Genomic DNA, 24,223 nt, shown 5'->3' with positions numbered 1-24,223 from the left:
GATTCTGAAGGATTGAAGAAAGCGGCAGTGGCTTGATGCTGAGGGTGAACACAATCAAAAGTCATAGGTCTTGGCAATAGGATGAAGCAGCAAGAGAGTTCAACTAGTCAAATGGATATTCTATCATCAATGCCCATCCCAAGTCAAGTGAGGAGGTGGAAAAGGTCTGCTGGAGATGCTGGTGGTTAGAAGAAGTCTGGTGAAGCAGAACTGTCAGTCTTGATGAGGGAAGAAAAGGTGGAGGGGAGTTCGCTGGCTGCCAAAACAAGGCAGGAAGCTTTTTCATAAATATAAGGTTACATCATTTTCATGGATTGTTTCCCAAAATCACAGGAAAAAGGTTGAACTACATATATAAATCTAAACTATGAGAGTAGTGGCCCAGAATTATGATTTAAATATTCAGGAAAGGAGTCACTTCTTCAAACATTGACTCAGTGTCACATCGCCAGACATTTTTTTGGGAGCCCGCCTAAGCCTGGTTTAGAAAATCCACAAGGCCCTCACTGCAATTATGTAGTGGTATGATTCAATTTAGCCGGTAAAAAATTGCAATCCCCCAAGCTAGCTGGTATGGGTACGTAGGCTTTCCCTTTCTGGTTCTCTTCCTTTCTGAAGAGTTTTCCAGGGGAGAGCTAAATATTTGGAAAGTTCTGCCCAAACCAGGTGCACCACCTTTCATCACTCAAGAGGGCCAGAGTCCTCTAGGAATCTCTTGTTGAGCTATTTGAGAAATGATTCAGATGGTTAGCCAGTGATATTTTGTACTTTGAGTTGTATTTATTGAGTTTGTGGTTGTAGCCCTTGTTGGCCTATGGCCCGGGTGTGGCCCTTTACCAACCCTGGCCAGGTGGTTGCCAAACATAATTAATTTTCCGTTTCTAAATTAAAATGGACCTAACCTCCTTCTGCTTTTAGTTAGTCACCATGATAGAGGGAATATTTATCATGAGTACCTCAAAACCTTGATTGAATAAAATATGGGTCATACTTTACGCACTACCAAAACTTACCATGTGCACTACTTTTTGGTAGTGCACTGCAAGAAATCTTGGTTTTTGGAGTGCTCAGCTAGCCACTCCAATTTCTTTGGAGTGGAGCACTGTGCACTCCAAGATTTCTTGGAGTGCACTACTTTTTGGTAGTGCACCTGGTAATTTTTGGTAGTGCGTAAAGAATATTACTTGATATATTATCAGACTCCAGAGTAACAATGGTACATCCATAAATACATCAATCATATTTTGATTGACCGTGTCTTCCTTGATCATCAACTGACATGAGTCCTTTTTCATGTAAAATTGAATGTTTTTGATGTGTTGTGCCATTGTGAAATGGTACAGTGAATACATAAACAAAGAAATTTACCAAGGGCATGTGGTGCAGAAGCAAAAACAGGCAGAGGTTTTCAATCATGGCTTGAGGTGTGCCAAATATAATGCTTTGGCTATTTGCCAAGGAAAAATATGCATTTTTCTTATGACTGAAGCTGAGCAGCACAGATGTTGTTAAACTAAAATCTGGAGATTGGATCTCATCACCAATAGCTCAGCGGAGCTTCAAACAAGGATGTGGGCAGGTTTTGCGTTCAATTCAACCTGGGCCCAGGGTTTAAGATTCAAGGGTTAGAGAGCAGTTTTTTTTTAAAAACACTTGGCAGAAGGTGTAACATTCAATATACATAGGCATTTGTTTCTATGTCTCTTTTCAGTTCACCCAGCTTGATTTCCAGCTCCTCAGCTTCAGTATCTTTGAGCCAAGGAAAAATGCACATTTTTCTTTGGCTTTCAGCTAAAGGAAGAAAGTAGCAAATTCAGGGATTCATAAGACTGATCAGAAAGTTGCATATATATGTATTCACAATGCAGAGGCTGGAAATTGAGAGTGGTGCAGGTTGTTTCACATGGAGGCAGTGATGAGAAAGCTAGACATAAGGAAAATACTGGAGTCTGAGGCCATTGGGAGGACAATGTTGATTGTTTTCATGCAGAGGTGACAGTGAGAGAGCCCCACACAAAGCAGGTTATATGGGTGGTGTTGAAGCTACAATTTTCTTTAGGTAAAAATTCAGAAGTGCAAAACCAACAATGTGCCAAATGTGAAAGCAAGAAGAGGGGCAAATGAGATGAAGTCCCACCACAAGTGGTTCAGACTCCACTAGAGGTGGGTGTAGTGGAACAAGGAGGAGAATCAAGGAGGTCTTGCTTTCATGTCCTGAATATATAGACTAGGTACAGGAGATCAAGTTGTGGGTGAGGCAAAATTAAAATGAATACTTTCATGAGTCTACAAATGAAGTCAAACTGACTAACAGGACTACAGGTTGTGATAAGGTTGTACTATTTAGCTTACTATTGATGGTCAAGAGTGATTCTAAACAAAGAGGAAGTTATTCTGAAATACAATGATTTGAGGTATAAGTAAGAGAAGAGAGATAATTTAAAGCTGTGGAAAACCAATCCAATACACATAATTGCTATTTATTGATATTGGATTGGTTTTGTGTCCAATACAGTGTATCAGTATTATATCAGAAGACCAATACAATCCTCATGAATGTGAAGCCCCTGCACATTGTAGATTTCACAAGAAGAAATATCACAGATCAAGAGCATTTGGATTTGTTGGCTAAATTCTTGGGTCAGTTAAGCCTGGGTTTGTGGGAAGGTTAGCTGACCAAGGCTATTTTGAGCGGGCAGACGCATTTGTTGGGTCAGCTCAGCCTCCAGGCTAGCTGAGGCCAGAAATGGCGTAGCCTGCGGCTGAATTTCAGGTTTAGGCTTGCTAAATACAGCAAGCCAAAATCTGAAATCAAGCCCAGGATTTAGCCTGGACCAATGCAATTGCCGACAGGGTTAAGTTGCCAGAAATTGGCAATTTAATCCACCGAATGCAAATGCTCTAAGTAAGCAGCAGGGAACCTCTCAACCCAGCTCAGCAGATAAGACTGGACAACATTACTCTTCTCCTGAGCTAGTTGAGTTTTTCCCATTTGCTTGTAATCCTTTGCTACCTTCCTCTTCAAGAACTCTGACCACAAATTTTTGCTGCTGCAAAACCATGCCAAAGAACATTACATGATAACCCACAGACACAAAACTCCAAAGGTTGTTTGAAGCATCTTTGAAGAAAACTCACATGAAGATCAATCCATCCAGTTGAGACATTGCCTGCCCAGCCAAACAGACATTGCCTACCCGGCAAAAACCCACAGGGTGGCCTGGAGCAGAAAGATCTTGCTTCAATCATTGTCATCAAGATCCTTGCTTTGCCCGTTGGAAGATTGATGCTGCTGTCAAAACAGTTCCCAGGGTCCTGCACAGTTGGATCTTGATAGGATGGGTTCCAGTTTGAAGTACTGACCTGGAAGGTGATGATTCCAAGTGCAAATTTCACTTTCTCCATTCTAGCTATGTAGAGGACTGCAGGGGGGGGGGGGGGGGGATCAAATAGATCACCCACCGAGTAGAGAGAAGAACGGGAATTCTTTGACAGCTGAGCGTTCCTTATACCCAAACAGGACAGCTGGAGTGGAAGTGATACTGGAGGGAAGATATTGAGGGCAGGTGAGAATGAGCAGGGTGCGCAGGATGGGGGCAAAGAGGAAGGGGAAGAAGACAAGATTGTAGCAGGTGATGAGAAGCTCGGTAGGCTGGTGGGCAAGATTGACTGTCTTGAGCAGGTCAATTGTCTGCTGGGTGTTGCCCCAGGTCAGAGCTCTGGCCAAGATCTCAGCGTTTCCTCTTGTCTCCTCCTGGGTGATGTTCCTCTTGAGCAGCGGCAAGACGGCAGGGAGATCAGTGACTGTGATCTTGATGGATTTTCTTGCAATGGTCTTGACGTGTCAAGCCAATGGGTAGATAACATGCGCCTGATCCAAGATCAATGATGTGAAGCAAGCTGGCACTTGAAAGCAGGGGGGAAGGCAGGTCAGACTCGGTTGCTGGATCTTTTTGGTCAGAAGGATTCCGTGGGCTGGTCTCCTGCGCAGACAGTTGGTGTTCCTGGGCGCAAGGGTGAAAGCGCTGCGCTTCAAAAAGCGCAGCGGTTTTGGTGGCCGCTGCGCTGCACTGAAAGTAGCGGCCCCGCCCGCTGCGCTACCGCTTTTTGGGTCTGGCAAGAAGCGGGAACCCGCTACTTTCAGCGGTAGCGCAGCGGAATCATCGCTGCGCTACCGCTTTTTGACCTGGCCGCGTAGTGCACCCCCGCTGCCAGCCAAAAAAGCGCAGCGCAGCGGAAAGCGCAGCTGTTTTGGTGGCCGCTGCGCGGCGCTGAAAGGAGCGGCCCCATCCGCTGCGCTACCGCTTTTTGGGTTGGGGAAAAAGCAGGCCCCCGCTATTTTCAGCGGTAACGCAGCGGGACTGGCGCTGCACTACCGCTTTTTGGGCTGACCACGCAGCGGGGAACCGCTGCGCTGCGCTAAAAGACCGCTTTTTTGTAGCGCAGCGCAGTGTTTCAGCCTTGCTGGGCGGGGGGGGGGGGGGGGGGGGGGGGAGCAAGTAGTCAAGCAGCGCAAAGGAGGCGTCCCATGTTTTGGCAGCGATCCTGAATGCGGCCAGGTTGTTGCCGAAGTGGGTCTGCTTGGCGCACAGGTCCTCCCGGCCTGGCCGGCGCTTGCAAGGTTGGAGGGGAAGTTGGCCCAGTGATGGAGCAAGCCGTCCATGCTGGCACTGCGTTGGAGCAAGCCGTCCATGCTGGCACTGCGTTGGACCCAGCCCCAGGCAATCCTGCTTGGTGGGCGCAGCTTGTCTGTCAAGAAGCGCCATTGTATCGGCCCATACTGTGCAATCAGTGACCACATTTCCACATCACAGAGGATCCTGTCCGTCCATCGCCCACCTACCAGATTTTCTGAGTCAGACAAGGGGAGGGGAGAGCCATGCAAGGAGGAAAAGCGGGACAAGGGAGGAGGGATGGGACAGGAGAGGACAAAGCGAGCAGGCAAGGAGGAGAAATAGTTGGGGAAACAAGGCTTGGAAGGAGACAATGGAGCCAAGCAAGGTGCGGAGCTCGATGGAGGATGTGATGTGGAGGTGGACGTGCTGTGGATAAGGGTGTGGGCTGGGCAAGGAGGAGGGAGGCGCAGAGGGACACATCTGAGGATGTGGGTTGGTGAGGGTGGGGGAGATGGAGGGTGGCAGTGATCCAATGAGCAGACTTTGAAAAAATGAGGCGGGTGGATGGGTGAGGGCAAAGGGTGACATGTCCCTCTGATGGGCGGACTTTGTCTTGGCCCTCTCTGCCCTTTTTTTTGGGTTAGCAAACGGGAGGAGTTGCCCATTGTTGCCAATCTGCAGGCCGTTAGTGAATGTTGACTGCATGTTGACACTGTGGCCGGTGACGGATTGTTGGTCAGGTAATTTTGCTGGCCATTTGACTTGGGTAAAGTCACGGGTTACTTACCCAACTGCAAAATCTGGCGGGTTGGTTGGTAGTTTGGTGGTCATTTTGCCGGCTGACCGGAGGCCGACAGGTGGGTGTTTTGTCTTTGATGGCAGTTTTGACAGGCAAAACCTTAATCTGCGCAACTGCTGTGTAATTCCTCATATATCTAGTATAGTATGCTTAAACCATAACACAGACAATCTTGTATGTAGTGTTGAGTTGTCTGTTAGTCTGCTACCATGATGTATCACCACAGTATGGAGGGCTGTTGGATCAACCCATGAGCACTACCAACCAACCACCCAGCTGGCAGCCACAAGTGTCTGTAGCCTAGTTGGTAAAGGCAGCTGCAGCATAGCTGAGGTTGTGAGTTTGACTCTCACCATACACATCTTCATTTTACAGTCTCTACATGTAGTCCATACTTGATTGTCCCTGGAGTTTCCTCCCTAGTGAATCATACCCCTGTATGTCTCACTCACGAGTGTCACCAGACTGGTAGTCTGTGGACTCCGGCTGGCCCATCCCTGGCCGCCCCCAACAGCCTTTCCTCGTCCAGATGTGTGTCTGAAAAGAGGGAGGAACGGCCCCCGGAGCTCCCTCCACATGCCGATGCAACACAAACCCGTCCGCGCGGGTTCCGCGGCGTGTGCAAGCAGCACGATCGCCTGGTGGATGAATGGGCGGATATTTTTTGCATGCCATCCAAGGGGTGGGGGGGGGAGGAAGGGTTCCTTATCCATTCCCCAGGCGCCGGCCGGCCTCTAGCTAGCACACTCCCCTCGTTTCGGGGGCCGCGGGGACCGGCGCGACGCGAGCCTCTGGAGAAGGGGCGGGCAACTCAAGCGCCTCTCGCTCCACGAGAGATTCAAGAATCTGTCTTGGGCCAAGGCGCTCTCCCCCTTAGGACAGCACATGGGGTAAGCTCCCGCCGGGTCCCGGGACGCGCTGGCCCTCTCCCAGCAGCCAAGCACTCAGCCTTCCCGCTGGAATTGTTTAATTAAACATTAATGAGGGAAAGCTTCGCTTTCCTCGGCCGTGAACGCCGGAGCCCTGCAGACGTGACCCCGGGCCATCCAGGCCCCGCGCCCAAAAACGCTGCCACACATCCATGTGAAGAGTTTAGCCAGGGGAACGCCAAGCGGACGCTCGCGCGCACAGACGCCAGCGAAACCAATAAATAAACGCATATATATATATATGTAACACACACTGGCACGCAGAATCGGGGGGGCTATTCAATCGGGGAGGGAGATGGTGGAGGGATGAGGAGACTCGGAGATGAGATGAGATGCAGGATGAGGAGATGAGGCGAGATGAAGGATGAGGAGATGAGGAGATAAGGAGATGAGGAGGAGATCAGGAAGAGATCAGGAAGAGATCAGGAGATGAGGAGGAGAGAAGAAGCGCGGAGCCAGAGACGCCGCGAATCCCCGAACTCCGCGCCCGCAAAGACACGCCAGAAAGACACGCCCGCAAAGCCGAGAACGCGCAGAGCCGAGAAACGCGCAAAGCCGCCGCACGCGAGCCCGCCGGCGTCGCCGAGAAAAAGAGAGGCCTGCGGGGGAGACTGGGGGAGTTATTTCTTCTTCTTGACGGTGAGAGCGTGGAAGGGGGAAGAAGCGGTGGAGGAGGGATGGGGGGTAGTCGGGGAGCCGAGGCCTCTGCGTGCCTGCGCTTGCTTGGCGGCACTCGCCGTCGTCGCCGCCGTCGTTTTCGTTTTCGTCCCAGCCTTTGCAGTCGCCGCAGCAGCCGTCGGGGAGGAAGACGAGTGATTAGAGTGGGCGGCGGAGACGACGAGCGCGGCGCGAGCGGCCTCGGGGGCCTGCTGGTCGGGCGCGCCGGGCAGGCTCTTGGCCGCCGGGTAGTCGGGCTGCTGTTTGTGGTCGCGAGGAGGAGCGGAGGGCGCGGGGAGGACGATAGAGGAGGTGGAGGAGGAGAGGACGGGGCCGGTGAGCGAGTGGCGCTGGGACTTGGCGGCTCTGTGGGTGTTAGCGGGGCCACAGAGGCCCGAGTTGGAGCGCGTGGTGCTACGTTTACTGAGGTGATTAAGATTGCTGGCACTGTTATTGGCCGAGGAGGCGGCGGCGGGGTTCGCGGTGGCGGGGGGCTTCTTCTTGCCGGCGGCGACGGCGCTGGAGCCTCTGCGGGACTTGCGCAGCTCGTCGGGGTGGTAATGCGTGTTGGTGGTCGTGGTGGAGGTGCGGCTGGTGCGGACGGAGCTGGTGGAGCTGCGCTTGGCGGCCGCCCCCGCGTCCTCGGCCTTGCTCGAGTGGTGGAGCAGATGGGCGGACGAGCCGAGCGTGGCGGTGCTGAGGTTCATGTTGATCGACCGGCGCTTGTGGGCCGCCGCGCTGTGGTGCTTGCTGCTCTCCCGCCCCGTCGCCATCCACACGTTCTCCGCCGGCACCGCCGCCGCCGCCGCCTCCTCCTCCTTCTCAGGGCTCTTCTTCACCTCCAGAACAGGCTCCTCGAAGATCCGCGCCGCGTTCAGGACAAAGTGCCGGACTATCGCAGACGCTTTCCCTATGTTTTGCATCGACAGTAACGGGTTCGAGTGTTCTGAGCCGTTCCGAAACAGACTCGGAGCAAACACAATCGCCTTCATAATCCGTCGTCAGCATGATCCTTTCCCCATTGATGGAACGTATATGTACCCACCACATTATGTGCTAGCATGCTGTTTGCTTCGGCACGCTCGACCACCCTACAGTACACACACATGGAAATCAGCGCAAGAGTATTGGCTACAGATCCTCCAAAAGACTTACCGTTCGAAATGTTTGACGAGCTTGAACAACAGGATTTTGCTACAGGGAGAGAGGAAGGGTCAGAGCAGGAAGAAGAGAGTAAACCAGGGTGGCGGTGCGGACTGACTTGGGCAGAGGCAGTTCATGGACGTGAGAATGGAGGAGAGAAGTGCGCTCGGTATCGTCGGCGACGGCTGTCCAAAAAGAAGGAAATCAGATGGTTTGCAAGAGGGGGAGAGAGGGGGGAGAGAAGGAGCGGACCGTTGACGGCCAAGAAGCGGTCGTAGCGGTCGAAGGGAATCACTCCTCCAGGGATCTCGCGCAGGAAGAGCTTCAGAGCGCCCGACAGATTATGCACGTCCTTGTACGAGTCTCTCCAGATATCTACGCCCCGAACACCTGTACACAATCCCAAAGCGTCAATTCGGTCTCCTTCTCTGGTTGGTGGGCGGAGGGGGAGTGTACCTCGCTCGTCAATGGAGGCCTGCAGGTTCTCGATCACCCGTTTCTCGCCCGGGACCCTGTAGATGCCTTGCTGGTCGAGTCCTGTGTACAAAGACGAGCTCGTTAGGAGATGAGAGGGACAGAGAGAAAGAGAGGGGGGGGAGAGGGAGACCTTTCTGCTCGATGAGCTCGACGAGGACGTCGACGAGCAGCGGGAACGAGTCGCCGTCTCGCCAGTAGAGGTCTTCGAGCGGCACGCCGTAGACTGTAAGATCGACAGGTCAGCACAGCATGCATGTCGATGGGGTACACAGTGGGCGAGAGCGCGTACCGGTGCGCATTCCCTTGGGGTTCGAGAGGCGCGGGGGCAGGCGGTCGTCGGTGGTGGAGGGGCCGTTGATGGCGGCGAGCGATCCGGCAATCTCGCCGATCTGGTCGAGCCCGGTGTGGAGGGTGTCTGAGCGGCGGAAGCGGTCGGGGTGGTCTGGGGATGAGGGTCTGTGCTGGTCGATGAGCTCCTCGGAGCGGCGGGGCTGGATGCGCTGTTTGGGGAGCAGGCCGAACTGGGAGAGGTCGTCGGCCGACTGGGCCTTTTTCGCCGAGCCGTGCTGTGACACCAAGGTCAGGGACGCGTTTTTTTTTTGTTTTGTGAGGAGTGAGATTGGACTGACTGCATAGACTCGCGAGGAGTGGTCGGTGGCTGTTATCGTTGGGTTGAGGGTGTCTTTTTTGATGTTGATGTTGAGGATGGGGGATGAGGCGGCGGGGGAGTGTTGGTTGGGGCTTGGGAGCGGGGGGTGGTCGGTGGTGTGGGCAGTGAGTGGGTGGGGCGACTTGAGGTTGGTTGCGTTGGCGCTCTTGCGGCGGATGCCGGCGAGGAAGGGGAACGGCCTGAGGGAGGAGCTGGATGGGCGGTTGTTTTCGGCGGGGGTGATGGGTGAGGCTGGGAGGGGGAGGATGTGTGAGAGTGAGCTGGTGGAGGAGGATGCGTCGAGGGAGGGGTTGTTGCGGTGGTGGCGGTGGAGGTGCTGCTGCTGCTGGACGAGCTGCTGGTGCTGGAAGCTGGTTGAGCATGCTGAGGGGGGTGGCAGGGGGAGCGGGGGTGGCTGCTGGTCGTCCTGTTTGTTGATGCCTAGCATGGCGCTGTGTGTGTGTGTGTGTGTGTGTTAGTTTTGCTGCAGTTTTTTGAGTGATGGGAGGGTGCTGCTGACCGTAGGCCGCCATATGACTTGCGCCTGATCTTGCGTGCGGGGATGGGTGCAAGGTTTTCGTTTGTGGGGGGGAGGGAGATGGGCAGGGAGTGGTCGTCGTCGGTGATGGTTGTTGCTTCGGGTGATTTTTGGTGTTGGTGGTGTGTGGATGAGTTTGAGGGGGAGGGTGATGGGGAGGGTGTTGTTGTTGCTGTTGTGTCGTCGTCGTTGTTGTTGTTGTTGTTGTTGTTGTTGTTGTGTTCGGTGGTGGTGGTGGTGGTGGTGTTTCGTTTTGTTGTTGGGAATCGGAACTTGAGCATCGTGTTGGTTGGTGGATGGGATTGCTGTTGTTGGTGTTTGGTGTTGTGCTCAGCGCTGGAACCCGTACCCGGCCCCAGCGGGTATACCCGGTCCCGTCCCGGCGGGACCACCCCGCCGTCTACGGCCTCCCGTCCCGCACATTGCGGGTACGGTCCCGGGCTGCGTCGAGCATACCCGCGGGTACCCGCGATATTGGCAGACGGTCAGACCACGCGATAGAATCATAGACGGTAACAGACCTGTCATCGCCGGTCATGATGGAGAGAACTGGGCATCTAAACCTGTCGATGATCAACATAAACAGGTCATCAAGAGCTCCCCTCGATGACCGGCATAGTGTGAGCCGCTCATCGAGAGGTTTGTCTACTGCCTCGATGACTGGTCTATTGGGGTCATCAATTGCTCATTGAATGCAAAACGGTATGTTTTGTAACAAATTTTGAAGGTTAGGAAGAGGAAAAAACAGGAGATGTTTTGTACTGTCGTCTATAGATTGTATGTATGTAGTTAGTTGTCGGAGTCACCATCGGAGCCACTTTCAGATTCTTTCGCGGGGAGTTGAACAGTTGCCGAGTCCATCAGCTCGTCAAAGCGCTGGTACCATTCCTTCACACAAAGGAGGCGTTCGATCGAAGAATTACTGAGGCTGTGACGTTGGGTGCCTATTGTTGTTTTCGAACGCGAAAAGACGCGCTCAGATGGTGCGCTGGTGGCTGGAATTCCAAGATAACACTTAATGGCCATAGCAGCAAGGGAAGGGTAGACTTTTGTGTGATGCGACCAGTGAGTGCAGTATATTGCACTCAAGATACTCATCTCGCTCGGATAGATACATCTGTATCTCACCATTCAGGTCTTTGACAACAACAGCAGGAGATTGATCAAAAATGTCTGCCTTGATTACAGAGATTTTCTTAGGCCCTGTTTGGAGCCAATATAAATATAGGTGACATAATCATTTGTAAATTCAATAAAAAATACAAAACTCAACATAAAGAATCCAATTTTTTTTTGTAGGAAACCTACAGTACTGGTCTCATCAACTATGAAGTCAGATTTAACTGATTCAGCCATCTTCAGCACCATAATACCATTATATTGCTTTGTTTCGGTCAAAAGCGATATAATGGTACTACAGTACTGAATATGGCTGAATCAGTTGAATCTGACTTCATAATTGAAGAGACCAGTATTGTAGGTTGCCTAGAAAAAATGTTTGGAGGCTTTATGTTGAATTTTGTAGTTTTCATTGAATTAACCAATGATTATATCACCTATATTTATATCGGCTCCAAACAAAGCCTTAGTCTTTACAGGGTTAGTTTTCTCCGCCAATGGTGTAACTTGGCTAATTCAACTAGGGCTCCGATCAAAAGACCGAGCTTCAACTGAGAAAGTTTTCAAAATTTGACATGGTAGTAGGGTGGAGATATTGTGCTCAAGTAGGAATGATTGGGTTTGTTCGAAGTAACGTTTAATCCGAGGGTCAAGAATCATTGCACAGATTGGTGCAGTCTTCTGCAATGCAAGGGTAACACAAGCGTAACAAAGCCCGCGGCACCGCCAAGCCAAAGGTGCAAGCGGGGCTTATGCCTAATAATGAGATTCTCGCATGAGGGACAGGTTGCGGTAAATCTTGTATCTCAGAGATGTACTACAATCTTTTTGCCAAATTGAGGAAAGCTGTCATCCTTGTATTGAATCCGCTTGATGTGTTGGGCAACAACCAGGTCCTAGAGAAAACCGCCACGGGGTACACCGCCATTAACCTGGAAACCCAAAACTTCAATCAGGAAGTCGCCGCTGATATCCAGAAAGGAAAATACAACTTCGTTTACCTCAGTCCAGAGGTTTTCTTAAACAATGCCATGTTCTCAAAAGTTTATCACGATTCAGCCTTCCAAGATTGCCTTGCGTTGATTGTGGTCGACGAGGCGCACATGGTGTACAGCTGGGGCCTTGTTGCCAACAAGGAAGCCAAGAAGTCGTCCGCACACAAGCAACATCAAGATCAAGCTGTATTCCGTCCATTGTACGGGGAGCTTGGCCGTCAGATGATGGCTACTGAGAACACTCCAGTCCTATTACTCTCCGCAACCTGCCGCCCAATTGCGGTCACCAAGATCCTCAAAAGCCTCAAGATTCCAGAGGATAACATAGCATTCTCCAGAGCTGACCTGGCCTGAGCTTCAAATACTTTGATTCTCAATGGAGTTTTCACTCACGTCAGCGCAAGATCTCCTGGAGATGTTTCCAGGAAAAGGAGAAGTTGCAGATAGAGACATGGTACCTACATTGATCTACTCCGGTACCAGAAACGCAACACTTCAAGTCATGAAAGTTGTCAATGAAGCGCATGGTACTGCCGGCAAGGAATATAATCCAGATAGCGCCTTGATTTGAAGATATCACGCCAGCACCGGCAACATGGACAAGGAGGATACAATCACTGGCTATGAGCGGGCGGATTTCTTGTGTATCTAGTGTACAATGGCCTTAGGGCTTGGCCAAAACTGGAAAAGGGTTTGGAGGGTGATCCATATGGGCCGCGGCGATCCCTTGTGTATAAGTCAGATTATTGGCCGTTGTGGGCGGGATGGCAAGCCGGGACTAGCTATTCTATTTGTCGAGGCGAAGCGGAAGTTTGGGTTGAACACCCCCGAAGCAATCAAGAAAGCTGACAAGCAGGCGAATGATACACAAATGGACGCCCTTGCTATCACGCCAGTCTGCATTCGCATAGCTTTGTCCATTGACAACCTGTCAGTTGATCAATAATATATTGTTATAACTTTTTACAACACACTTGCTTAGGATTGATTTGATTGTAGGCACGGCTACATACCAATGGACCAAGATGATCTGAATGTTATCCACAAAGAAGCCCGCACTGCAAATTTTTTAACGTGTAGATGTTCCAATTGCGCTCTTGAGCAGGCTCAACTATTGAAGGCTCGAATGACACAAATTAGCAATCTTAGAGAATCCCAAAGAAGTACCTGGTCCGCTTCCTGTCAAAAAACCGAAGAAGAAGCGCGCACACATCCCAAAGCCAAAAGAGCGGGACCTCCGACCAATAGAGCTGAAGTTTTACTATACACTGCTCGACTGTTTCAAGCATTTTTTTATGAAGACTTACGGTTGACCACAAGCTTTTTCACTAGACCAAGTATTCGGACCAACAGAAGCAGATGCTATTGCAAGAGACTTTGATCATGTTAAGACTAAGAATGATATTGCTATGCATGTTGGTGGAGAACAGGTGGATGGAGAGTTAGAAATGTTACAAAAAACCCTTGATGACTTCCGAGCGGGGCCTGACTATCAGGAGTACATGGAGGAAGTAGAAAGGTATTCTAAACACATTGACAAAAAAATGGAAAGGATTCAAAACTTGAAGAGAAAGGTACCACCCACATCGGCACAAACAAAAAACCCCGTGTTATCAGCTCAGTCGAGATCAATCAGAAAGGTGGAGCCACTCCCAAGATCCAATGTTGGAGACGGTGAAGGAACATTGGCGACGGTCCAAATAAGAAAGCCGAGGGCGAGCGCAAGCCAAATTGAAGAAAAAAAGCGCCTGCGAGCTGAAAAGAAGGAGGAGGACGCAAAAAGGAAGTTAGAATCCAAAAAAAATGGGAGGCGGACAAGATTGTCCTAGAGGAACTTAAAAAATCTCACGCTGATAAGAGGCAAAGGATTAGGTGATTAATCTCCCCCACTTTTTTCCTTATCATTGTTGTTGCTGCTTTCTTCTTCCTCTTTGCTGCTTTTGAGTTTGTTTCCTGTTTCCTTGGGTTCCACATCACCTTCTGTGCTGACATCAGATTTGTAATTATTTGCTGCATTTTCTAGTTGATTCTTGACTTGGCAACTCTAGAAATGTGGCAAATGTTGTTTTGCCGACACATTTGCATGCAATTGTTTAGCAATACTAGATTGATCCAATTGTGGTGTGATTGTGCAATTGTGTCCTTTTCACAGTCTGTTATTGAAGCGCCAATCAAATCCCAAAGCTACAGAGGAAAAAAGTGACTACTTCAATTACTTGATCAATGATTAATACAATATGAAACTACTCACTAAAGGGACATTTGGAGAATAAACATCCTTGAATTAGCACCTTGACCGGTGTTGTTGAAGAAGTGCTTCAACCAATAATTCTGGTTTTCAAGGTAGTGATCCTTGGCAAAAAAATGTTTCTGTTTACCATTGGGGGCTACAAACATAGAGTGTTTGATCACCTTTCTGAGTCCTGGGGGCAAAACCTCGTTCAGAAGGATGATCATCCGGGGGAGTTGGATTGAGTAGTTGGTAAGTTTTTTGGTTCCTTGAGCAAGGACAGCCCATCGCTTCCAAACATTCATAATTTGGCCAATATCTCCTGCTTTCATTGCTGAGTTCCCCTTGACAACGGTCGCGAAATCGGAAAGTCTTAAGATCAAGTTTGAGAGCTTTGGCGAGCTGTGAAGCTTTGCATCGTGTTTAGCCTCAATTGAGAAAAACTGCTTGTAAGTTTGATCGATGACTTCTTTCATCCTCAAACTAGAGATTTTTGGGAGCTCTTCAGCGAGATGCTTCTCTTTGATTCCCATAACCACCCTGTGAACAGGATCAACGGGTCAGAAAAACTAAGCGGAAAAATTTGGAAACAAAGGAAGACCAAAAGGCTTGGTTGCTCACATGAGACAGTGCACCAAGCTTGCTTTCTGAATCTTCTCAATGTTTTGAATCATTTTAGTGAAGTCTTTTTTGTATCCCATGTTCTTTGATGGTATGCCTAACACCCATCAAGAAATCGCCATGCCCCAGAGTTGCGAGAGTCTGAGATATCGCCGATGTGCTTGGAGTAGATGGCCTGACCAATGTTCCACAGTTTATGCGCGCCACCTGGGATTGTTGCGACATTAACCAGGCTTTCTTCTTTGTGGCGGCTTGGTATTCGCTGCGTTCGTAGAGTTGTAAGATTTGTACAGGTAGCTAAGTCGCCATCAATGACTTGAACCCGAGACGCAAAATCTGACATAGATGTCTTTGATGACTGGTCAACTATGGCTTCACAAACCTTGCCAGCTCCTTGCGCCGAGTTATCCGACGCAATCATGAGCTTCAACATCGTTATATCAGGGGTGTCATTACAAATTTGTTCAACAACCGGCGGAGTCGTATTGATTGATACACAGGAGTCGGACGGGGTTGCTAGATGTTTGAGAAGAGCTGAAGCAATTTGACTTTTTATAACGTACTCCCACTTTACTTCCTCCTTGGGTGTTGGTAGCAGCATTTGAGAGTGGACATCGAAGTGACTTGCATTTGTCATTGCCTGTTGTTAACTTTCAACAGTGAGCTCGGAGGATGGGATTGATGAGACTAGTTTTGGGTTGGGGTGGTGGATATAACCCCATGTCCCATGGAACATGCGACTAGACTGGCCGATGGATTTCGTGTGGGTCTTCTGTTTGAAATCGAGGTTGTCAAAACATAAAAAAGATCCCAAAGTCTTGGCTATTGGCTTGGAAAGTTTGTTAGAGATTCGAAGGCGAGATCTTTGGCTTAGGGTGTTCAGCGCGTGATGAGCCGTTTTTCGAGAGGAAGACAATCCAATATAGTTTAAAAATATATTGACCCGGTCGGTGACCCCGCATGCGAGGAAGGTCAAGGAATTCGCCAGTTGATGACCGTTGTTTCTGCGGTTTTTAACAAACGCAACCATTGAGCAGATTTTCTTTCCAACCTATTTGCAGAAAAATAGAAACAATCAGTTGGTTATGGCAAAAAACAAAAAAAAAGAATGAGAAATTGAGAACAATACCATGTAAGCTAGTTTATTGTGATCATAGGGTAAGTCAACATCAAACTCGACATTCAAACCAAGTCCATTTCCATCCAAATCAGTGGGAGGGATGGGATCGTTGACATCATTCAGCTTGTCTTCATCATCTTTGAGCTCCGGATCAGTGGCGGTGCCTGGTTGAGTCACCAGCTTGCTGTAAATCAGTCCAAATAGGAACGGCATGTGGTCTGTGACGAGTTTGTGGTCTCTTTGTGTATTTGACTCAGGCGCAAAAAGCTCTTCAGTAACGGCTTTCGTGTTGTGGTATCCGCCTTCCGGGTAAGCTCCACTCGGCAGTTTTTGTGATGTCACAATCTTCAATGCCTGATGATTCAAACAATCAAGAGAAGAAGTCAGCAAATAATAAAGCATTATTTGAAATTTGAAAAAGAAATTACCTTGTTGAGTATAAACTTTTCCCATTGAGCCTTCCCAGGATTTTTGTGGCAAACAAAAACATGTATTGTTTCTAATAGCTTCAAAGTAGAATCCCATCCACTTTTGGTACACCAGTATTGACGCTGGAAAGCAATGTTCTCGTTATTGTTCGTTAGAAAGGAAGTGAGAAATTTTTTTGGATTAAGATTCATCTCCGCCATCAGACTGCATATAGCCTTGAGTTTTGATAGTTTGGTTTGTTTGTTTTTCTTGTGATTGAATTGGATGGTGTGCTTCATCTTTTTCGGAGGATCCGATGAGTTGGTTCTGGGATGACTGGAGCAGTTGGTTTCCGGATTATTGGAGTGATTGGTGGTGTGTATGCGTTGTTTTTAATATGTATGTGACGGGTTGAGAGAGAGAGAGATTGAGCAAGGAGGGTTGAAAAAAAGAAGAGCAGTTGAGCATAAAGTTGGAAACGTCAAAAAAAAGATAGTGACTTTGAAAAAAAGAAGCACGGGAATAACCCACGGCTTTGCCAGTAAGTGGCAAAGCAAATCAAACTTTGTATGTTTTTTTCTGGCTTGTGGGGATGGATTGCCGCAATTTTGAAAACACAGTTTGGTTAAGAAAAATACAAGCTTTTCATGATACAGACAAAAAATGAACTTGTCAAAAACTGAGTTCTGCAGGTGGTGATGAACATGTCCACCACCAAAGCTTGCAGATTCTCTCAGGCCAAATGTGCTGATAATTCCTAAGTCCTCTCCCTGCGGGAGAGATCTCGATGCTATGCATCTCTCCCTGGCCAAATGGGGGCGCCCCCCCCCCCCGGCCGCAGCAGGGATGAGGGCTTATGTTAAGTTTGAGGGTAACATATTTTCTCAGCTTTTCTATCATTTCATCGGCTGATGGGATGAGTTGACCAGCATCATATTGAGATCGGATGCTGGAGATTGTTCTGATGAGGGAAATGTAGATCAGAAGTGCCATGCTGAGTGTTGGGTATTTTGATCAACAGAGAATCTTGGTGACATTGTAAAGAGGTTCCAAGAAGTTCTTCATCTGCTCCACCTTTGCCCACTCACCATCAGAGAGCAAGTATTTTACGGCTTCGGATTTTGATAGATTAGAGCTACAAAAAGTGGAGCAGACTGTCTTCAAATCAAGAGCGCACTTGAGCATCATATATGTGGAGTTCCAGCGTGTTCGGACGTCAAGGATCAATGTCTTTGTTTGGGCTCTGCTGTTGGAGGTTGCATTGTTGTTGTTCTGACTTTCCACAAAATCTTTGACCTTCAAGAAAGCTTTGCGCCGTTGAGGCGAGCCACGGACATAGGTTGCAAGGCCATGGACACGATTAATAATTGTTTTTAGGTTGACCCCAGCGCCATCTGGCATATCAATCAGATTGTTTGAGTCCATCTGGCTCAAAGTTATCTCTTCCTCGGCCGGGGGGTTTGCTTCAAGCACTGAAGCCAAAAACCTTAAGACCATCTTGAGCGGCAAGGTTGATCACATGGGCCATGCAGCCCAAGAGTTGGTTTTTGCAACGTTGTAACAGCTGCGCTGCTTTTAGCGCAGCAAAGCAGTTAGCGCAGCGGTTTTTTGTGCCGCTGCGCTAAACGCTGCGCGCAGCGGCCAGACCGCTGCGCTAACCGCTTTTTGTTTTCCTAAAAAAAAAAAGATAATTTTAGCGCGCTAAAAAAAGCGGTCACATAGCGCTGAACCGCTGCGCTTCAGCAGTAGCGCAGCGGTTTGAAAAAGAAGAAAGAAAATGGTCTAAATCATGTTAAAAGAGGTTTAACATGCAGTTAAATTCCGCTATCCGCTAAATTAGCGGATAGCGCAGCGGATTTCCACTTCCGCTGCGCTATCGCTAATTGCCCTGGGTGGGTAGCGGTCAACCGCTGCGTGTAGCGAGTAGCGCAGCAGGTTTTTCAACAGCTTCCGCTACTTGCCTCTGGGACGTAGCCATGTGACCGCTGCGCTGCGCTAAATAACCGCTTTTTTTAGCGCAGCGCAGCGTTTACAACGTTGGGTTTTTGGCATCAAACTTTGTGTATCCTAAGCGATGTTGTACTTGCTGTGCTAGGGTTGAGTTACTCAAAGCGTTGTTGGCAGTGATGCTGACAAGTTGATTGGATATTTCCATCTCATAATTGATCAAATCCACAAATATGTTACCAAAGTTCTCACCAGTGTGTCGACCTGTACAGATTTCAAGTGAATGGAAAAATCAGTTAGGTACAATTCACAACCAACAAACAAAACAGGCGTACCACAGACAGTTGGCATCCCAACAACAACATCCAACATCTTCCAATCATCAGAAATGCCATGTGTGGTAATTGCCATGAAGGCCTTCTGGTTTGGTGAAGTCCAAGCATCAACGGTGAAGGAAATATGATTCATGCCCTGAAGGACTTTCCGGATCTGATTCCGGTGGGCAATATATAGGAGTTTGACTTCATTTGCCATTGTCTTTTGGCCATACTCAATATTTTTCACGCTTGGAATCTGGATTGAGTAGCTCAAGTAGATAAGTGAATGATTTTTTTTGGACAATCGAATAAGGCAGGTCAGCCTTGGAAATCAGATACGCAATTGCTTGCCTGAGCGAACTAGCTGAGAGGATTGGCTATTGGAATTACAAAGAAATCAGCCAAAAAATCAGACATACTGCAGTCACCAGATAAAAATAAAGACAGCGTACTTGTTGCTCCACACACTGTTGCTTTGAAAGTTTGGGAAGGAGAAGCTGGTTAACCATCCCTTGAACTGGTGGAAGAAGGCCATGCACACGCCTCAGGTGCTCGCCCATTGACTTTGTACTTCCTGTGGGATCTTGAGCCAACAGTTGGTTGCAGGGATCTTCTCCAGAGACTGACACTGAACTTTGGATTTGTTGGGGATCTTGAAGTGACTCCAAACCCATGAACTTTTTGGTGCTGACCTGGGTGATGGTGACTCTGGGGTGCTGGTGGTACTTGGAGGATGCTGTTTGGATGTTGGATCTGGAAAAACTTTGATATCTTCCATGTTTGTATGATGTTGTGCATGGAAGTTGAACTGGAGATGGACGGACATCACTGGTATGAGGTCCTGTTTTAACGCTTTGAGTCACTGACCCATCCGGAGGAAGAGCAGCGGAAGGTCCCTGCAAGCTTTGTTGGCTCGGCTTGGATCACCAGAGGGTGTGCCAATCAACGATCTGGCTGTTTGGACTTTTACAACTTTAGATCCCAATCAGCACATTCAGGCTTTCAGCGGCCAAAAATCACCATGAGCAACATGGCAGGCCGTTCAAATGTGATGCCCATCAAAAACTTCACAGGGCAGATCAACATGTCGGATCAGTCAGTGTCCCAATGGGCCAATACATGCTGATACGGAATCCAGATACACGGTGTAACAGTGATGTGTTACATAGTGTATAGGTGGTACCTGGAGGCTGGCGGTACTGGTAGGCCTGTTCGCGGGTATACCCGTCCGGGCTGTCTAAATCAAGCCATTTCGCGGGTATACCCGCCTCCCCGCGGGCATGATTGCACGGGATGGCGATGCGCCTGTCTAGACGGGGGATACCCGCGGCCCGTCAGGCTAGACGGGTAACCACGGGATGTACCCTGTACCCGCGGGTATCTGTCCGGGCTGTCTAAATGCGGGACACACAGGTCGGCCGGAGCCGGGATGGGTCAGATTGGCCGGGTACCCCCGCGGGTTCCAGCGCTAGAGCTTGTGCTTGGTGTGTGTTCCCCCGTGGGGTTCCCTGCACTGGCTGTGACATTCGGCTGTCACAAGCTGTCACAGGTGTTCATCATCTTTCTTTACTCCTTAACAGAATCCACCACTACATACATACTCCTCCAAAGGATGAGGGTTCTGCGTGCAGCCCGCCCCTCGCTGGATGGCCAGCAGCTGGCCGTCCTGCCCAGCGCATTCGGCACCCTCTACCAGGGCGAACACTTCCACGCACTCACCACCACCACCACAAACACCACCACCACCTTCCTCCTCGAACAGCCCCACCACCAACAACCAACAGCACTCACCCCCGACGAGCACCACCACATCACCCACCACACCACCCAGCCAGGACCCCACGCCCTCATCTGCACCCCCACAGCCAGCCACAGAAAGCGTAAGACCCACACTCACACTCACACAAACAACACAACACACTAACCCCATAACCCCCAGTCTACAAGTTCAGCGTCCACAACCCCCTCGCAATCACCGCCAAACTACACTCCCACGCCCTCCAGCCCACCCAAGCCGACCTCCCCCCGTCCACCACCACCACCAGCAGCCCCAGACACCTGCAGATCCAGCTCCACAACCTGGCCGACAAGCCGCTCCTCGCCCTGCACCTCTCCACCCTCCCCCGCCCCGCCGCGCCGATCGGGGCCCCATCCGCAAGCCTCCAGCCGGGCGACACCCACCAGTTCCTCTTCGCGCTCCCCGCGGACGAGGAGGCGCTCCCGACGGAGGTCGAGGTGCGCTGGACCAGCCTCATGGGCGAGCCCGGCGTGCTCACCCGGCCCATCCTCCCCCCCGCAACCCTTCTCCACAGACCGCCGACCGCCCAAAGGAACGCGCTCTTCGAGTCCCGTCTGGCGCCCACAGGCCCGCCCGCCCGGCCAGGCGAGCCGGTCGTCTACGAGCTCCGGCTGGCCTGCGTGGCCCAGCAGGACCCGCAAGCCGACGCGGCCCTGCTCGCCATCCTGCACACCCAGCTCGCCGCGCTCCATCTCCGGGACACCGCCGCCCTCCATCTGCTCCCCCTCGCCCCACAGCCCCTCCAGCCCCAGCAGCAGACACCCCCACCCGCCGCACAGCCCCTCCAGCCCCAGCAAACACCCCCACAGCGCACCTTCATCCTCCCCCTCCTCCCCACCCACCCCAACCCCGCCCCGCTCACCCTCGCCAACCTCGCCACCGGCACTCCCCACATCGACTCTCTCTTCGGCTTCGGTCCCCCACACGCCCCCCCCCCCGCCCGCGCCCGCCGTCTCCCCAGTCGGGAAATATCCCCTGTAACACTGCCCCCTGATTGCGCCGACCAAATGTAGAGATATACAGCCTCATTCACTCACACACACACACAATCCACGCCGCAGGTGGTGGGCAACAGCAGGGCAGCCTCCATCCACCATGGAAGGTGGAGAGGGGGGGGGGGGGGGGGGGGGGGGGGGGGGGGGGCACGCACACAATGGGAGCCGGAACGCGGCTGGCCCTGCGCAAGCAGACCCGCTTCCCGTTTGCGAACACAAGCCTGAGATCAGCCTTCTTGGGCGCAAAGAACAGCAACGGTTTCGGTGCCGGGAAGCGTCTTGTCAGGCCAGTGGTAACGGGCGTGGAGCGAGCCCCATCTTCCATCAACACTGGAACACATGGTTAATGTTTTTCAGTGAAGACACATACCAACAGTGGGCCGCTACGCTAAACTACGCTATTTTAGCCCTAAAGTTTAGCGTAGCGGCAAAAAGCACCAACCTTTTTTGAATAGCGTTAGCGCGCTGTTAGCGCCGCTACGCTTCGCTAATTTTCAGCGGCGCTAACAGCATACCAATTTTTGTTTAGTGTTAGCGCTACGCTACAGCCGCTACGCTACGCTACGTTGCGCTAAGGCGCTTTTAGCGGAAAAAAGGCACTTTTTTTGCCGCAAAAAACGCTTTAGCGCAGCATAGCGTGCGCTCTTTTGCGCCTTGCGTGCTTAGCGTTAGCGCAATTGCGCGCATCTACGCTAACGCTACGCTAAAAGCTAAAATAGCTTTGCATCCTTTGCGCGTAGCGTTAGCGCAGATGCGCGCAATTGGGCTAACGCTACGCTAAAAAATAGCGCATTTGCGCTGCGCTACGCTACGCTAACAGCTATGTTAGCGTAGCTGACCCACTGTTGCACATACCTACATGTCCATTTTTTTTAGCCATTATATACAGCATCATGCCTTGTAAAAACAAACACGCAGGTATGCATCTCCAATCAAAAATGTTTCCCATGTCCGCTCCACATATTAGGGGGTTTCAAAGTTGGCCAGATGCGGCTTGCAAAGTTGCAAAAGTGCATGCAAGCCCCACTGGACTGCACTCCCTAAGCCTGCATGAATGTTTTTCTGAAATTTGGTGCAATAAAAGCCTTGAACACCCACTTGCCAAAGTGCTTGCAAGCTGTGCATGGCCAACTTTGGATCCCCCTATGGTATTTGTTGCAGGGTTGCATGCAAGTTCTGAAAGTGCGGGGGATGGTGTCAGAGCTGTAAGAAAAGAGGAGACAGAAGACAGAATGGAAGCATTTTTGCAATTATCATACCAATGGCAGCAACAATTCTGTTGCATTTGTGGACTGGTACTGCATCCTATTGGTCACAGACTTGTATCCACCAGGTGAAAACCATGCTCATGAAATGTTGATCTGACTAGAATTATCTTCACTCAATGTAGCAACCTCACATTTATACCCCCAATGCTGTTAAATTTACTTACCTTGAGGACAATCTTCTCGCTGATAAGGTACCCTCCCATTGTTGCTTGGAGGAGGAGGCCTCTCCTGGATAAGGCAGCACTTGGCCTGTGCCAGCCGGCCCTCATCAACAACGCCCCTGGCCGATAACTTTCCAAGACTACAGGAGGATTGTCACACAGCTTTGAGCTCATCAGGGCCCTCCAGATTTGCAAACTTCCCCAGAAACCCATTGAAATTCACACTTCCAGCCTCCTGCCATCCAGTGGGCTGGTGGTAGGGCATTTTGGGGAGGCAGCAGGTACCCCCCAGCGGGTGCCAACTGGCAATCTCCAATGAATATGTAGAGCAATTAATCCACTACAAGAAAAACTCTAGAAACCGCCACCAGTTGGCATGCCGCATACTCCAGTGTAACTGCCAGTGTAAAACCACATAATCACATCATACCTTTCCATGCAGAGTTTCTGTGCAATGTGCACAGTGACCCAATCTTGGTTGAAATAACCTTTGAGAACGGCTTGAGTACCACCTCAAGCTTCCCTTGAGCTTCTGCATCTCACCTGCTAGCAGTTTCTAGAGTGTTTCTTGTAGTGCATATATAAGCTGTTTTTGGTTGCATGAACAAGGCCAAGCCACTATGGCTGGAGGCTTGCCACATTTCCCAAACCAGCAAGCAGCGGAACTTCAGCAAATCGGCAGTGCCTCAGATGTGGACCATCCCAGTGCATCAGAGGGGCGGATGAGGGGGGAGCAGAGCGGCTGGAGGGCGCGGTGCAGCCCTCTCAAACTCCAGTGATCACTCATAGACAGTCATGGATATATCCTGAGGAGGGATCAAAAACAGCCCTTTTCTCACAGTTTGCTCCGTCAATAACAAAAAAAAGTAAGACCCTGAAATAAATAAATAAAAGCTGAGTCAATTGCTCATGGGTGATATGCAGGACACGCCAGCCAAGCTGGCACTGTCAACAATGCATCTATTACTCCAAATTGAACTAGCGGAGCCATTGCCACTAATGGTTTGGGAAGTCAGTTCTAGTGTAATACCAACCTGCCAACACTAAATTACAGCTAAATTAAAGCTAATTAGCGGCCACGTATGCTCAGCCTCACTTAGCTGTAATTTATAGTTGAAATTGTACTTTTTCCCCCAATTTCTGATAGCTGTAATTGTAATAGAATGTGCTACATGCTTCAGTTCAGCTTAGCAGCGCTAAAAACCCACTAAATTAGCACCAGGGGAGATTTTGACGCACTCTCCAGAGAGTGCCATACTGTACCCTTTTTCTGTAACTGTGCTGGATGCCTTTGATGAAAGTAGCGTAAGAATTAATGAAAAATTCTGGAAATAATCCACAAATGATCTGAAACTGATCCTGGATTCATGCACAAACCATCCAGAAGTCATGCAGAAGTCAACTGGAACACAACTGGAATGCGGTTGAAACCACCA

General features: G+C 50.1%; 4 protein-coding genes across 4 annotated transcripts; 1 reads left to right on the top strand and 3 right to left on the bottom strand.

Moving 5' to 3' along the window:
- Positions 1 to 3,295: 3,295 nt before the first annotated feature.
- PtA15_4A247 (uncharacterized protein) lies at positions 3,296 to 4,693 on the bottom strand (the record flags this gene model as incomplete). The annotated part of the gene is made up of 3 exons (XM_053168111.1): positions 3,296 to 3,363; positions 3,463 to 3,804; positions 4,591 to 4,693. 3 exons carry the CDS (start codon positions 4,691 to 4,693, stop codon positions 3,296 to 3,298), a joined length of 513 nt encoding a protein of 170 aa, XP_053019353.1.
- A 2,271-nt stretch (positions 4,694 to 6,964) lies between these two features.
- PtA15_4A246 (uncharacterized protein) lies at positions 6,965 to 9,803 on the bottom strand (the record flags this gene model as incomplete). The annotated part of the gene is made up of 14 exons (XM_053168110.1): positions 6,965 to 7,049; positions 7,155 to 7,235; positions 7,359 to 7,529; positions 7,623 to 7,756; positions 7,841 to 7,987; positions 8,047 to 8,092; positions 8,157 to 8,195; positions 8,263 to 8,329; positions 8,397 to 8,534; positions 8,601 to 8,670; positions 8,774 to 8,844; positions 8,911 to 9,187; positions 9,251 to 9,711; positions 9,791 to 9,803. The coding sequence occupies 14 exons, from the start codon at positions 9,801 to 9,803 to the stop codon at positions 6,965 to 6,967; spliced, it is 1,800 nt and encodes a 599-aa protein (XP_053019352.1).
- A 9,621-nt stretch (positions 9,804 to 19,424) lies between these two features.
- Positions 19,425 to 20,091, bottom strand: PtA15_4A245 (uncharacterized protein; the record flags this gene model as incomplete). Its single annotated transcript, XM_053168109.1, has 3 exons — positions 19,425 to 19,528; positions 19,749 to 19,874; positions 19,977 to 20,091. The coding sequence occupies 3 exons, from the start codon at positions 20,089 to 20,091 to the stop codon at positions 19,425 to 19,427; spliced, it is 345 nt and encodes a 114-aa protein (XP_053019351.1).
- An 86-nt stretch (positions 20,092 to 20,177) lies between these two features.
- On the top strand, positions 20,178 to 21,376 carry PtA15_4A244 (uncharacterized protein; the record flags this gene model as incomplete). Its single annotated transcript, XM_053168108.1, has 2 exons — positions 20,178 to 20,445; positions 20,505 to 21,376. The coding sequence occupies 2 exons, from the start codon at positions 20,178 to 20,180 to the stop codon at positions 21,374 to 21,376; spliced, it is 1,140 nt and encodes a 379-aa protein (XP_053019350.1).
- Between the last annotated feature and the right edge of the window lie 2,847 nt (positions 21,377 to 24,223).

Source organism: Puccinia triticina, chromosome 4A, assembly GCF_026914185.1.
Source record: "Puccinia triticina chromosome 4A, complete sequence".
In the NCBI taxonomy this organism is placed as follows: domain Eukaryota; kingdom Fungi; phylum Basidiomycota; class Pucciniomycetes; order Pucciniales; family Pucciniaceae; genus Puccinia; species Puccinia triticina.
Note: the sequence above shows the minus strand (reverse complement) of the source record. Positions and strands in the feature narration are given on the sequence as shown.